General features: G+C 43.2%; 2 protein-coding genes across 2 annotated transcripts; one reads left to right on the top strand and one right to left on the bottom strand.

The window, feature by feature from the left end:
* Positions 1 to 589: 589 nt before the first annotated feature.
* Positions 590 to 11,799, bottom strand: LOC132258252 (uncharacterized). Its single transcript, XM_059755470.1, has 2 exons — positions 10,575 to 11,799; positions 590 to 3,123 (listed from the first exon to the last, which is right to left on the bottom strand). The coding sequence occupies exons 1-2, from the start codon at positions 11,224 to 11,226 to the stop codon at positions 2,129 to 2,131; spliced, it is 1,647 nt and encodes a 548-aa protein (XP_059611453.1). The 5' UTR covers positions 11,227 to 11,799; the 3' UTR covers positions 590 to 2,128.
* A 2,039-nt stretch (positions 11,800 to 13,838) lies between these two features.
* Positions 13,839 to 15,665, top strand: LOC132258253 (uncharacterized). The gene is made up of 3 exons (XM_059755471.1): positions 13,839 to 14,947; positions 15,034 to 15,250; positions 15,310 to 15,665. Exons 1-3 carry the CDS (start codon positions 14,147 to 14,149, stop codon positions 15,495 to 15,497), a joined length of 1,206 nt encoding a protein of 401 aa, XP_059611454.1. The 5' UTR covers positions 13,839 to 14,146; the 3' UTR covers positions 15,498 to 15,665.
* Positions 15,666 to 15,736: the final 71 nt, after the last annotated feature.

Here is a 15,736-nt window from a genome sequence, read left to right on the forward strand (position 1 = left end):
TATGAAGCATATCAAGAATCTCTTCATGGAAAGCACAGCAATATAGGATATCCTGCATTAAAATCAAAGGTTAAGTCCATTAGAATTTCCGATGATTGCTCAAAAATTAGCAGTTCCACATTCTCCAAGAAGCTCAAGAGGAAACCAGTCTCGAAAGGAACGAGTTCCATCGAGTGTCGCCTTCCAATTCATCAATATTTTTTGCCAATACGCACCTGGAGATTGGTCAATTCGCAAAATTCCACAAGACGAGTCTCTATTTCATGGAAATCCATTTGAAATACATACATATATATATATTTACCTTGGGACGGCGCATACAAAAACCCGTGTTAAATTTCACCTTTCGGAATGCGCCATGCGGAGCCATGGCGCAGAATTGCGCCTCAGCGACAGCGAATAATTGTCACTAGAAGTGCAATTGAGGGAACGAGAGGCAGTCATGTAATGTGATTTGCATAATTTGCAACATAACTGCTCCAGATGCATAAATTAGCGTCAATATAAGTGATAAATCTGAGGCTGCGAGCAGGTGAATTGATCATAAAAGACTGGTATATATGAGATATTTATTACTTTTATTAGCTCCGCAATACGCCAAAACAGTTTTTCTCCATCATCTTAAACACTATACACTTACTTTTCGTCAGTTTTAATACATGCAAAAAATGATATTCTCTCTTTCTCTCTCTGTTCTTTGATTAATAACTTTTACACCTAGTAAGGCACATGTCTTCTCTCTTCGTGCGCGTGAAGCTTTTAAAAACACTCGCGCACAACATTCATATAATTATAATAGAGCAATATAAGGTGTATTTATATAGAGAAGATTACAAATTAATATTACATATGCGAAAATATATACTCATCGATTTTCCTCTCTTCTGCCAAAGCAATTGAACTCTCTTTGAAGACGCGCGCGAATCTCTTTCACCTTCAGAGACTGTACAAATTGGATAGTTTTTCACTATGAAAACGGTGCAAGAAAATGTTACTATTCTTTGAGTATTACGGTAGTTTTTGCACGTCTTAAAAATGCAACTTGTAGCTACAATTATCTACCAAAGCCGTTACTGTATGTTATCGTAATTTCCCCTCCCATATCCATCATCAGTCCAAAGTGTGCGCGCTGAAAAGCCCTCATAAAAAGGCAATTTAGAAGCAATATAATTTCCCTGCAAGACAATTTTCCAGCGCGTTAATTGTGCAACAAACTAATTTTGCTTGGGCACACAAAGAAAATCGATACGCGAAAGTCGATGGTGAGTTGCGAAAAAATGCGCCAAGAATTCTTGCCCCGATTGGCATGTTGGAAGGTCAAGCGGCAATAATTCGAAAGTTCGCCCCACTGTCATGCAAATCCACCAGTGGATAATTACCTTGCTTTTTCTGGAGACACACACTCAATCGCGACGTGATTTTGTCATGTCACCCACTTACACTGCAGCACAGCAGACCAGAAACGATAATGGATTAATTGTAAAAGAAAAATATTATCTGTTAGCAGTTTGCTTCAACCCAGTTTAAAATCTCTACCTATCTAAACACATTCCTACAATTTCTTTTTACACAATTCTCTGTCACTTCTAACGTAAAATACTCAATTTGAATATTTTGGAATTCAGTCAATATCTTCCTCTTATCTCATCGGAATGGACGTGGAATGAATCCAAGTGAGTGCACAGATTCGAGCCGAAAACGTGGGCGCACTGTGTGATAAAAGACTTCTCTACTTTCATCAATACACTAAAGTTACACTGAAAGCCTTTACTGTATACTCAATTCTTCTCAGTTAATACGCCCACTCTAAAGCTCCGCCTATAGGAAAAAGCTCCTGAATTGGCGGAGAAATCTAACCACATTAAATACTACCAAAAGGTTCTTTACATAAAACAAAACGAACCAAAACTTTTGGTTCAAAATCTATCTTAGCTGTCTATCAGCATTCATTTGGATTAGAGACAGTGCCTGAGTGGGCGGGGCATCTGAAGAGGCGTAGCTTTTTTGCAAATTAAGCACTTCTGCATTTTCGACTCAGATCTGTACCTCTAAATGTGTGGCTAATGGAGCGAGGTTTCGATGGGGCGAAACACTCCCCCAATAGCTTATCGTTCGCTCGCGTGGAAGCCTATCTCCGTGGTTTGCCGAAGGTGCCTGACGAGCCGGCCGACATGTTGGCTCGCCTCTGCAGCGTCGAGCTGGCGCCGTCGTTGAGATCAAGGCCGGCCACCATCTGGGCGATCTCGCGCTCCTTCTTCATGTCGGGCGGATTGAACTGCAGACTGGCCAGGGAGCCATGGCTCCGACTGCGGTGCTCCTGGCGGATGGAGTAGCTGAAGGCGCGCTCATTCAAGTGGCCCTTCCTCCTGTAGATGCCCGTGCCGCCGGGTGACTCGGCGCCCGAGTTGCCGGAGTCCTCGAGACCCGCGGCGGCGCTCTGTGCCAGCTTACGGTTGCTCATGGCCAGCGGCCGCGGCTCGGGCACCATTTGGGGTGGGGGCGGGTAGGCGAACAGCGGCGTGGGCACTGGCATACCCAGAGGGATGCCGTTGGTGCGCCCGTTCATCATCTTGTCCTTCTTCTTCTTGCTGCTCTTGTTGCCCGGCGTTTGCAGCGTGGCGTACTGCGGCGGCAGCATGATGGGCATCGGTGGCATGGCCATCGGCATCGGCATGGGCATCATGTGCGGCCGCCCCGTGGGCACGTGGCCGTTCGTGTAGCCGCCGCGCGTGAGCGTGTGGAACTGCCGCGGCAGCGGGCCGTAAAGCATGTGCGGCGGCGGTTGGCGGGTGAGGGTCATGGAGCTCGCGTGCACGGGCTTGGGACGGATGAGCGTGCCGGAGAGACTTTGGCTGCCGACGCTGGAGCGCTGCTTCTTGTCCTTCTTCTTCTTCACCTCCTCCTTGGGCGGCGGCGGCACTGGCACTGGGGCGCTGATCTGGCGGGCGCGCGCCGGCCGTCCCAGGGTCGATGTGCCGCCCGAGTAGATGTCATACGGGCCCTCTAGGCCACACCCGTTCAGCTGATCCGTGGATCCCGTCCACACCTTGTGGTTCTCATCGCCGTTGTACATAGAACCATCGCCATCGTCCACCACGTCCAGATCGGCGCTGCTCGCGTACACTGAAATGCGAGATAAAGAGACATTCCATGAATAGATTTTCATGAATTCAAGTTGTCGTGTTGTCAACGAAATCGATACTTGATGCATGGCTTTTGAAATTTATTTGGTTAAAAAACATCGAGAAGATAAGCTCTAAACATGATTCATGAGTCGGAGAGAATCGAGCAACTTCCTAAAACCACATCAATGCGATCACTGCGCTTCGCGTCTTGTGTAACTCTGTCGAATGCGAAAGAACGCTAAAGTGGCAAATTAATAATTCATAAGGCATTTGTTAATTAATGTACATATTACATAGTCGATGAAGCCAACATGTCAATCAACGTGTTTTTAATTTCAGTTTTGTCGGAGCGGAAATTCAGTGAATTCCTATTGTTTATCTGAGCAAATTGTAGATATCGTTGAACTTGTGTGTTGCCAATCAATAAAACACCCACTGAAGTGCATTCTTCAGCTTCTTATCATTCCACCAATCTTGTATAATTCCCCAATAACTCTAATGAATTTGAACCGTCGAGAAATCACTTTAAATTTAAATTGCTTCAATAAATACCACCTCATGAATGAGCCTCGCTGTTGGAACACCCGCAGTTTCTAACCATGACACACATTCTGCAGCCATTTCTAATTGGGAATGTAATAATTCTAAACATATTCACCACAAATTCGAGCACAAATTGTACAGCAAATTAATCATTTATGCATTTACTGATGGTAAAATTGCAGCGATGCATTCAGGCAAATTATAGGCAAAAGGGTGCAAAAAATTGTATATAAACATTGGATAATAATAATCCAATGCGAAGTGACTAATCGCTTTATAATTGCTAAAATGATTGCGGTTACATAAAATGTGTTTAGATCCCGCGAGCGAGTGAAAGAGCGACTTGAGATTTACCCACATTTGCCTGAGGATTGAGATCGCAGATATGCACAAAAAGTGCTAAATATGCTTGAGAGAATAAATTCACACAACACCTCGATTTTCCGTCACTCTTGCAAAACTCTTCTTGAAGCTTGTGAAGAATACATACACTTGGCACTTTTTGCTCTAAAGCGCCACGTGATTGCAGACTCTCCCAAGAGTAATTTGCAATTCTCAGGAATTCTCCCTCCTTTTCATCACTCAAATGTACGCGCCTGTTCACATATTTCCGACTGTTTGTCATAATTACGCAATGGCCGCGCTTCCCTCCGCAACAGGTTGCAATGGGACGCCAAGACAGCGGAAAGTATTATGATTGTGACGAAGGCGACGTCAGCGGGTTCTGTGCGCAGACAATCAGAAAACCACATAAGATCGCTTGCATAATTAAGTGCTTTGACTTTCAAAAGCCGTCCATGTGAACGCAACGCTCATGTTTCACTCCCTGCGTACAAGACTTAATTGCCTCCCCATTCTTAATCCACATTTTCCCCCCTCTTCTAGACGCCTTCAAAGTGTCTCAGTCTCGCCGCGGGACGCGGAGAGGCACTTCGCGAGATGCTCTCTTGCGATTTTAGAGAGATTTTGAAGCTTGGAGCATAAAAAAAAGTCGAGTGAGAGGAATAATCAATGAAGAAGTGCATAAATTATTTCAAAACATTCCACATTTATGTGCAAGTGAGTAATGCAATAAAAAGTCTTATGTTGCCACGTGAAGCTGAAGAGGGAGAAGATCGATGAAGTGAATGCAGAAACCCGTTACAAAATATTCCACCAAACGACCGTTTTCCACTCATAGGCAGATCAATAGACTCACGGTGTTTGTATTCATGATTTTTTCCATCCCATTCTGCGATATTTTTGCATAACCAGCCATAATGAGATTGCAAAAGTCACTAGCAAAAAGCCTCACAATATTCTCTAAATAATTGTATGTTTATTTATTGTATGTATTATGATGGCCTTTAGGCTGTTGCATAGATAAAGAATGGGTGTAAATCAGAGAAGAGGATTTTATGATTCGTCTCAGCTCAAGACTTTCCTTCAAAAGCCTCAACATCTATCAACAACACTAGTATGAAACAACCCAGCCAAATAAATACTCAGTTTCTCAATGTGATATACAATTTGCCTAAAATGTGGAATTTTCAGCGTGAAATAAATCAACAGTTAGTGTCTTGGCAGAATAACTAATCAAAAATATTTATTAATAGATCAAGTTTTATTTAATTAACACATTTTTACTTAGTCTGCAGACAGGTAGATTTTATCCTGTTGTTGTTTTACTTCGACCTTTTTTTTAGAGTGTTATTTAACTTGAAATTCCATATTCTTATTGGCATTCAAACTCTAAAAAAAAGTAAATACACTCCTCAATTCACAATCCAAGTGTGCACATTTTGTTCGAATTTGCCAATATTCTAAATTTGTACTTGAGGATTTGTTGCAATTTTCCCATTAATTTTCATGTGATTAATCCATGTCTAAATATCAATTGTTTCTGCGATTTCTGTTTCACGAAATCACTGCAATTTCATATAAAATAATACCACTCAATACAAAAATATCAAAAATGGACAACAGTTTCTCTCAACTACACTCTCACCGTGTTTTTGCTAAAGGTTATTTCAGGTGATTGTGTCAGCCATCGCTTCACCATGCGATCATCAATTCACGATCATCGATCATATGATGAGAACAATAGAGAGTTGCGGGTTTGGCGGAAAAAAAGTCGCAAGAGATCCGATGAGAGGAGATTGTTTCAAGGTTTTTTCGTGCATCTCCGGCGCCAAGAGACAATCACACGTGGGATAATGAGCGTCAAAGTGTTATCATGTGCTAAAAACAGACTTGGGAGGACTTGTCAATCTCACAGGTGAATGCGAAATCATCGCCATGAGATTCAATTTCAAGTTTGTGGGAACTTCGCTCCACAATTCAGCGATTTAATAAGGCTAGTAATGATGCATTTTATCCCATCATCGAGCCATCAGCGTTATCAGATCTGCAGAGGTATTATGCAGACACTCTCAAAGTGGCGGTATTGTCATGATCTTGAAACACTTCCCAGGTCGGCGAAAAACATTTCTATCTCATTTACAATTGACAATAAAAAGCGCCATAGTTGAATTAACATTTAGAAAAAGTTTTCATACTACGCTCACTGCAGAACAATTAAGTCTTTAAGAGTTTCTTTCACTTCACAAATTCAAATCTCTGACTTACATGATTATGTCTAGGCGAAAATAATGTTTTGAGGTGAAAAAAAAATGAAAGAAACTTTTTTTCGAAATCACTTTCATTCTCTATTTCCTCGTACAAAACTGATCTTTTTCAGGAATTATTTGTTTTTTCCAACACCACTCATGCAATGCGCCAACATCAAACCACCAACACAGCATTACGTCACACTTGCAATTGGTCGCGATCAATCGTGGGACTGTGCAGCCAATATCTCACCGCAATGTGTGCTTTCAGTGATAGTGCACTTGTGCAGAAATTGATCGAAATCTCCGCGATTGATTTTGAAATGAAATCGAAAGGGAGGAGAAATTGCACGGCAAATATCCTAAGGGCCCGAAGACTTGTGCAATTGTACTGAAATTGCAGGAGAATAAACAACACATAAATCACGCCAATTCGAAGAGGAGGAAAAAAGTGATCTTGAGATTTGTTGCAGAACTACAATCTCATTTCACTCGTTACTTCTACCATTCATTCTTATGAATCACACAACGAGCGACACGAGAAATAGAGGAGAGTAATAAAAAGTTATGGTAAGAATATTTCACAGGAAGCATACATTGTAATAAAACCCAGATTCGCAGTCAAATAAAAGAAGTCCACGGTAGGAAGTTCGCTCTTTCACCAATCTTGTGTACCACAATGAAAACCATCACAACAATGGCCTCTTAAATGCAAACTACACTTGCACAAAAACTATTGAAATGTGCTCTAGGAAAATTAATTCTTCCTCTTCTACAATAAAATTGCGAGATCAATGGGGAGTGCAATATAGAGAGCGCCAAATTAAGTGGCATTCCCACATTCTTCGAATGAAAAAAAACTGTATACGGATTTGAGGAAAAGAATTTGAATTTGAATAGGAAACTTTTACCGCATTTCTCATATCAGCTGTTATTGCCACACCCTTTAATCTTCTGTTTCCACTTAAAATTCCACCGCGATTCCACCCAATTCACTGTACAAAACACATTAATTTGCAGCCACATTTTTCATTGCAGAAATTTTCCCATTAATTGACCATCCAAGAGTATGAAGAAAACCTTTCAATTGGGTTCACCCAGTCCATAAATCTCACTCACAAATTACTCTATATGAGGAGTGGTCTTGCGACTGCCTTTTTCTCGCAACAACACCACATAAGTATTAATTGTAATTCTATGTTGTGAAGAAAGTTTTTATTTTCAGAGTCACAAGACTGTGAATAATATATTCGCGACTAACTTGGAAAAAGCGAAGTTTTACCCTAGGTCTTACCGAAGGTGCATGTTTCGTTAATTTGTTGCTTTCGCGTCAGCAATTAAACCGTGTATGATGTGTGATTTTGGGGCTGTCACAGTTTTACTGTTCGCGGGCCCACCTCTTACACACCGACACAGCGCGGGCTTCTCTCGAGACTTTCACGCATGTTTTTGGGGGGCTCAACGCACACCAATTCAGTGGAATATGGTACGAAGCCATTAATTCTTGAACAGTCGAAAAAAACCTTTAATATCACCTTCATTCAGAAGAGAGCAAGAAATTAAATTTGTCTGTATGACATTTCGACGAATTGCTCACACAATGCCGATCTCATTCATTCTTATACGCTTGTTAAATAGGTTTTCTTATGCTGTTAAACTTGCCTTTTGAACAGCCAATGTGGAAAATTTATTGTTAGTTTTAGTCCAGCATTGAAAATAATGTGGAATTTTGAGTACTTGATTGTTGCTTCAATTGCCAAATGTGTGGCCATTTGAAGACGATATGCTGAAAAGTGACAATTTGCGTGAAATGCGCAGAAAACTATTATTCCCAGCCTGGCATTGAAAATGTTAAAATAAAATACAATATGCAATTTCCCTATTTTCCATGATTCGCGAGCAAAATAGCAATCAGAAGGTCAAGACTCGGCATCCGGATAAAGATAACGAGCGTATAACTTCGCTAATGACAGGTTTTGTTTAGGGGTAAAAACGAGAGACACAAACTGGGTCACTGAATGAAATGAAGATATCTAAAGTGATTCTGCCTTTTTACAAATCCGCGCAACTTCCTATGAGGAATAAAATAAGACTGAACCCATGATGACTTCACGAAATCTCCTCAGTGATGTGGAACACAATTTGTTTTACCGCGCCATTAGAATTTCTCTGCCCAGATTACGAATGTTTTTCTTACTCTCCACTGACACTGTTCTTCAATCAATTTCTCCGTGACTCATTTGATAATTTTTCATGGAATAGATTTCACTCGGCATGTACAAGAGACTTCACACTTGGATCTTGTGTGTGGCGTCTTCACCAAGCATACAACACACTCGCGCGGATGCTGTACAAGTTCATCATTGTTCCAATGTGCAATGGATTGTGAGCGGCAGGCAAAAGGACAGTGATCTCAGTGGGAATACAATTTCCACACGAGTAAGCTTAATGAGTCATAATACAAGAGCAAATACCTTTAGCATATGGAACAAAATCAACCATGGATTTATGCAATATCTCGCCACGACATACCAGACTCACCTCGCGAGAGAGAGATCGCAACACCTCAAGAGATCCGCCAACTGGCGAACAGACAATATGCACACATAGGAGCGGTTTCTATTGTGTGTTTTACAGTGGTAACGGACTCCAAGAACTGCCTGTCTAACTCCACGTCACAATAGTGCTGAAATTTTCAGCAATTCCGTGGAAATCAAGAGCAATTTTTGTAACATGTCGACCAACACGATCGACTTTCCAATTGACTAATTGCACTAATTGAAAATCAACACAGCCACAGCACGTCACAATTCACGAAATCCCCATTCAGGTCTAATTGCAAGTTAGTATTTTTCATGAAAATCTATTAGGAATTTACCGTTCATTAAATTATAACTACACACATCTTATGGCATTGTTATGGCTTGTTTGTTCCATTCAAATGGCAACACGGATAGCAATTTATAACGTCGCAAATTATTAAATGGAGAGGAAAAGAATCTCCCGAGCAAAAGACGCGGAGAAACTTGAACACGTCAGAAAAAAATAACCGACAAAACCAAAAGAAATCCACACGAATGAGGGAAGATGATAAAAATGCTCAACAATCGAAATGGGGACTTCTTCTGTGTGCTGTTTTTTTTTTGTTCAGCGCGAAGGCAGAAGAAAAGATGAGCAGCAATTCAGTGGTCATGTGATGTTTGCGTGCTGAAGAAAATGAAGCATTGCGCATCTCAAATTGTCTTCTCTCTGCTATTGAGACAAATTATTTATACAATTGCTCGTCTTTGATGGTCTCTCCTCGGAAATCCCTCATATTGGATACACACTCTTTCACTAGCACCGCGACTGGCTAACAGAAATTCCTAGAACAGAAACATCTCGCGCCAGACTTCCAAGAAGCTCATCTATTACCTCTCCGCGCACACGTGTTTTTTCCTATTTAACGAGCTCAAAGTGAATCTCAATTCCGAAAGAATTCACCTCGATGAATCATTTCTCAATTTGCCCCGAGTTTTTTCCACTGCAGACTATTGCAGCTCTTATTGTTTTTGCCACACTCTATCTCACTCAATCACTTTCATTTGGAGTTAGCAATGTGAAAAAACCACGTTCCACACTATTCCCTTCCGTTTCATTAAAACAGCAGTGATTCTTTTTCGCTATGGAGACCTGCAATCGCGCGATCGATATCTCGCAAATGGATGGAGTGCTCGAAGGAGAATCCATCAGGCTGTCTTTCTTGAGGGGCAGCTCACGGTACACCTTTCATATTCGCACTAATAAGCCCAAGACAGTCGGGGGACTTAGGAAAATTTAAGATGCTCGAGTAAACAAACTATATAGACTATTGCGTCAGCCTTCAAAGGCTCATTCACCGGCCGGTGGTGAGCATAGAAGAGAGCGGAGCTTCTAAGAGAACTAACATTATTCCTTGTTAACCATGTGAAATTGGACCTTTGTGAGCGATTTGAAGTTTCTTTCGCATCCAGTTTCATATGAAACAATCAAAATCTATTGATATACAACTGAGATATGATTATTTAAAGGTGTGAACTACTTTATGTATGAACTTCCGATCTTCAACCATGAGCATATCACACTTCAAGTCACTGAAATGCCTGTCGAAATTGCCCGCCACTCCCTTGTGCCAAATTCATGGCTCTGTAAGCCAATAACCCGAAATATCGTTGCATCAGCCGACTTAAGGCTTTGCCAAATTAACTTCCCAATCAACCAGATGCCATAGCGTGTTCTAAGCCATACATCAAGTCGCTCAGATCTAGAGATTACGCCAGGAGAATTGCTGTGTACTCACAATTCTTGACTGTGAAGGAATCCACTCCATTCGTGACTGGCTGTCGTCCCACACTGTTGATCGTCGTCGTGCTGCCGGCCCTCGAGCGCCAACCCTCGCCGTTGGGCTTGCCGAGGGTACCGTAGACGCTGCCCGAGGTGCTGCCCTCGAGCTGCCTGGCATAGGAATTGTCAGCATAGGCGTGGAAGCAGCACCGCACCAGCGCATTGGCGGCCGCCTCGCGTTTGCATATGAAGACGTGACACTCGAGCACCTTGATGCCCGTGGTGCGCCTGAGGATGGCGGCGAAGATGGGCGGATGCTGGGCACGTGGTGTGCGTGCGAAGGGTGAGTCCAGCGGTAGGAACTTGGGCTCTGGACTAGCATTGCGCTCGGGGATCAGCACCTGTCGCACGGCGGCGCAATAGTGGAGGGACTCAATGGGGAAGAATCGCGTCACCTGCTTCCTGTTCTCGTCCACATTCTCCAGCAGTATGCCATTGGACCAGACACTGAGCCAGGAGTCGATGCCTTTGGCGCCAACGGCACCCTCCGAGGGGTAGAGGCTCTTCAGAGGCTCCTGGATGCCCTGCAGCCCATCCTTGCTCTGGCGTGGCACGGCACTGCCCAGATACAGCACACGACATCGGCATATTGGTGTGGAATCACCCATTGTGGGTCACACACGATCAAGCACACCACCAGAGATTTTTCTGTGTCTCTTTTCGCCTCTTCTCCCAATTCTCCTCTGATGGTCGTGCTTCGTCTTCACTTCAACAGGTATTTCTTCCCTGGGCACACACACTCACGAAGTCCGTCTTTCCGCGACCACTACACACCCATCATCTCCTGATTCAGGGAAATTCCTCTGCGGATGCCTCTGCTAAGATGGCGTTCTCCTCACAAGAGACCGATCATTGCTCGCACGCAACACCTTCGCCTGAGAACACACTGAACTTTCGGGATCAGAGAAGCACACACAAACACACACACGGCCGATTGATAAAAAACCACGTCAACACTTTTTCCGTGGGAGAGGATCGGCCGCTGAGGAATCTCGAGTGAGTGTCTTCAGCACTCGCGGCGTATGTTCACTTGATAACGGTTCAATAGCACGACACATAAAGAGTGGCGACCAACTGCTGATGGCACTTTGCAGTGTACACGGCGACCAGAGGCCAATGAATTGTGCCACTGCCAAGAGAGACACCGAAGCAGCAAAGTGGTTGTTGGCACGGCAGAGGTAAACTCAAGAATGGCCGCTCAGGCGAGCACACGATCGCGGCTGAGTCGCGAAGACGAAGCTCAGAGCCGGTTATCGTCTCTCTCTGTTCAGCAGCCGGCAAGGTGGGGAGCTGAGAGTCTTGAGAATTTGTACCAGCATCGACACATCAGGCGATCTCTTTCTCAGGTATTTCACTTAAATACCGCATACGCGACACAGGTATGTATAAGCGCACGGATTGTGCAACAATAGGTGAGACGGGCAAATTGGATCTCTCAATTTTTCATACAGGCATCGCGCACTCAATGTGCCAATTGGAATCTCGAGAAAGTCAATCAGAGAGGGAGGCAAATCAACCTGCCGCCGACTGCGGCACAGTCCAGAAAACGTGACCCTCTGTCCTCCTTCGCTCCACCTGCGGCTCTGCGCACAACATGAACAAACAACCTGGTGATATTTGGTAATTAAGTGGAGAGGAAGCCATAAAAAACCATCGACGAAGATGTGAGGGAAAAGAAGAACTCCTTGATTTCCACTCGCTTGTGTGCTTGACTTCTTATGGGCACAGCAACAGGTAGCATTTACAATACACCAAACGGAAGAATGGAATTTTGAAACGAAAATCACTAAATTTATGTGTAGGACGGAATCTCTCTCACACATTCACAATGAAAACACGTTCAATTGATACCTGTGACCGCTTGTCGCTTACTGCTCAACCCCGTGAAGATGTTGCGGCAGGAAAGTAACACTAGAAAGGATATAGATATGATAAGCCAAAACACACGGCAATTCATTATTGCCTTTGGCTTCAACTGAGAGTTTAGCTAAGTTATAAGATTGTGACTATTGACGATTAAAGCATATTTCTCACTTTTATTGATTCTAAATCAGGCTTTTGACATAAAATTTATTTAATTGCATGCAAATTTCAATCATAATGCTTGTCATAACGAGTTATTCAAGCACAATTAGAAGAGGAAAAGCATAAGTAACTGTGGTAAAGACTCCAATTGTGATTGTAAAGCACATTGAATGATCATAAAATGTACATTATTTCCTTAGTCACAGTCTTTAGCGTCTTTAGATCAGAATAAATCCCTATTTAATACTCCTTTACATACTATATAAACTATACAATCGAACAATTCAGCTGCACAGCGAAAAGGCGAAAACCATCAGCCTCAACCCCAGTCTTTCATGCTGACAGACAGGTATTTTCGTGGTCTGGTGATGCCCCAAAAGAAGAGGAGACAAGCAGAAAGAGAGCCAGAACACACACAGCAAAACACGCTGCAAGTCGCGTTCATGTAGGATTATTAACAAATCACATCATGGACTGAGGTTTTAATTATACATATTTGTTTCTCTAATTGACTTCCAAGAGACATTTGCTCAAACAAGAACACCGGGGCGAAGGAGACTGGAAGAGAGCCAGCAAATTCCATTTAAGTGCATCGAGGCAAAAACACCATTTCAATTTCAGACACTTAAATTGGAAGGACATTGAATTGGAGTTGAAATTAAATAGTCACAGGGAAGGAATTGCTGGGCTCTCAGATTGACTTCATTGATATTTTCCACACTTTGGTGGGAATATCGTGCCGGAGAGGCTCAGAAATTCCATCCCAGAGAGTCAAAATCGACATTTAACAGTTGATGGCGTAAACGAGTCTCCTCAATTTCCAACGACACCAACACCGAAAATTTCTTCTCAATCATTCCCAACCGGTTTCACCATCTTCGTGTCGCTTCTCTGCTGCTTGATAAAGAAACACAATCTCAGACGCGCGCGAGGCTAAGAAAAGCGGAGAATCTTCTGCGATCAATGGGAAAATCTGTGAGCACGAGAAAGAGGAGAAATGGATCAAATCTCGCTGTCTCGAGCATGAACTTCCATTGTCGTCTGGGTGTGAATGAAAAAATTGCGTGACTCCTGCCAACAAATCACGCCGCAATCAGTTTCTCGGGGCATTGAAACGCTCAGCCAGGAAAAATCAAACTTTCCCCAGCGCAAATTCGTTAAGCCATAAATCTGGAATTATTGGAAAAAGTCAAGTGCAAGACAATGTGAAATCTTATGTAAACTTCTGATCATAGAACAACAACCTCGTGTTTTTTATCGCAATCGAGGAATACCTTGGGTGTGGGAATAACATTGGAAAGCGGTGTTTTTAGCGAAAAAAGCGCTGGAAAAAGTCAACCTATCGCAATGTCGATTGAAGTCGATATAGATAAACGTAATCGGAATAATAACAAGTGGCATAGATACTGAGGGAAGCCGAATATTTGATAAGACTCTCTCATAAAACCGGCGCTGGATCTTATCAGTACTGAAAGTGTTCCTCAGCTCGTCGGTAGCAAAAAGATGTCTGTTCCGACATGGTTGGATCGGGACTTCTTCGCGGGCGCTCTCAGCGCCTACGAAAAGGACGCGGATCTGAAAGTGGCGGACGTTGAAGTGAAAAGTATTCAGGACTCCAGTGAACCGACAACAAGTGCCATCTTCGCCGCCAAAGTCCGCTACACCTTATCAACCAGCACTGAAGAATGTGTCGTGAGGTTGATCGTCAAGACACCGATTGCTTTCGACAACTCTGGAAGCAGTCCTGATTCTCTCTTTGACACTGAGATCGAAATGTACACCAAAACGCTGCCCGCCATTGGAAAGTTTCTCCTCTGCTCGCTGGACGAGCGAGTCTTTTTCCCCAATTTGATTTATCACGCCAAAAGCCCGAACTACGTTCTGGTCTTCGATGACATCACCGATAAGGGCTTCGCGAAGGAAACCAAGCAACTCAACTATGAAAACTCCAAGCTCGTCTTCGCCAAACTGGCCAAATTGCACGCCTGTTCGATGCTTCTGGAGCAGAAGACCAACGAGGTGTCTGACTACAAGCAAGGCCTTTTCCGTGTTCGTCCTGACGGTGTTGAACACATGCTGAACTCCATCAGCAAGCTCATCGATGAAATCTCCACCTGGTCTGGCCATGAAGTCTACGTGGAGAAGTTCAAGAGCATCCACAAGAATTTCCATCGGAAAATCCGGCGCTTGTACAGCGTCAATCCGCCCACGCACGGTTATAATGTCCTGAATCACGGCGACTTTCACTTCAGGAACATGATGTTCAAGACGGATAGGCTGGGAAGTGCCTATGATTTCATGCTTGTGAGTCTTATCGCCATGAGATAAGAGGGATTTTGAGATAGACTATCGCCCTGATTTTTCACATTTTTATCATTCACATTCATCAGGTCGATTACCAAGTGTGCATCTGGGGCTCTCCCGCCCTCGATGTTATCTATGCGCTCTACATGGTGGCTTCCAAGGACACCCTGGAGCAGCATCGTGAGGACCTGCTCTCGCACTACTACAGCGAGTTCGTGGAGGCACACAGAGTGCTCGGAATCCGCGAGAAACCACCTTCCAGACTGGATTTCAACACCGAACTCGTCCGTCACGGGATTTTAGGTATAAGCAAATGAATATTCTGCTGCTTTATTTCGACTACAGAAATTCTCTTCGCCCAGAAATGATAATCGCGGTGTGCTTTATGCCTTACGTTCATGTGGATTTCTCCAAGATCAGTATGGATGAACTGATGGCCAATGGAGAGGCATCGGAAGACGCCCGGAAGAAAATCTACGGACATCCGGATTACAAGAAAGCCATCCAGTTGCTACTGCCCGATTACTTGGCAAAGGGTTTTCTTGATTAATTCATAATTAATTTATCCCAAAGAGATGCTTAGCAAAAAGGGCCGGATTTGTGCAAATACAGCAGGTTGATTCTTACCAAATTCCAGTGGAATGTACAGAATAAACACCAAATTGTTCGAGAGTATGTTAATAAGAAATATTATTCAATAAATACTTGAGAAAAACACAGAGCAAAAGAGGTCAATTTGGTAAACAATTCCCCGCGACTTGTTTACATTTGCTGAATATATACGCAGCC

Source organism: Phlebotomus argentipes, unplaced genomic scaffold, assembly GCF_947086385.1.
Source record: "Phlebotomus argentipes unplaced genomic scaffold, Phlebotomus argentipes genome assembly scaffold_4, whole genome shotgun sequence".
Taxonomy (NCBI): domain Eukaryota; kingdom Metazoa; phylum Arthropoda; class Insecta; order Diptera; family Psychodidae; genus Phlebotomus; species Phlebotomus argentipes.

Excerpts from the sequence above, each read along its gene's own strand:
- LOC132258253 (XM_059755471.1), top strand. The coding sequence starts at position 14,147 with ATGTCTGTTCCGACATGGTTGGATCGGGACTTCTTCGCGGGCGCTCTC. Across the intron at positions 14,948-15,033 it reads GTGCCTATGATTTCATGCTT|GTCGATTACCAAGTGTGCAT; the intron begins GTGAGTCTTATC and ends CACATTCATCAG. Across the intron at positions 15,251-15,309 it reads CGTCCGTCACGGGATTTTAG|AAATGATAATCGCGGTGTGC; the intron begins GTATAAGCAAAT and ends CTCTTCGCCCAG.
- LOC132258252 (XM_059755470.1), bottom strand. The coding sequence starts at position 11,226 with ATGGGTGATTCCACACCAATATGCCGATGTCGTGTGCTGTATCTGGGC. Across the intron at positions 3,124-10,574 it reads TTCCTTCACAGTCAAGAATT|TGTACGCGAGCAGCGCCGAT; the intron begins GTGAGTACACAG and ends CTCGCATTTCAG.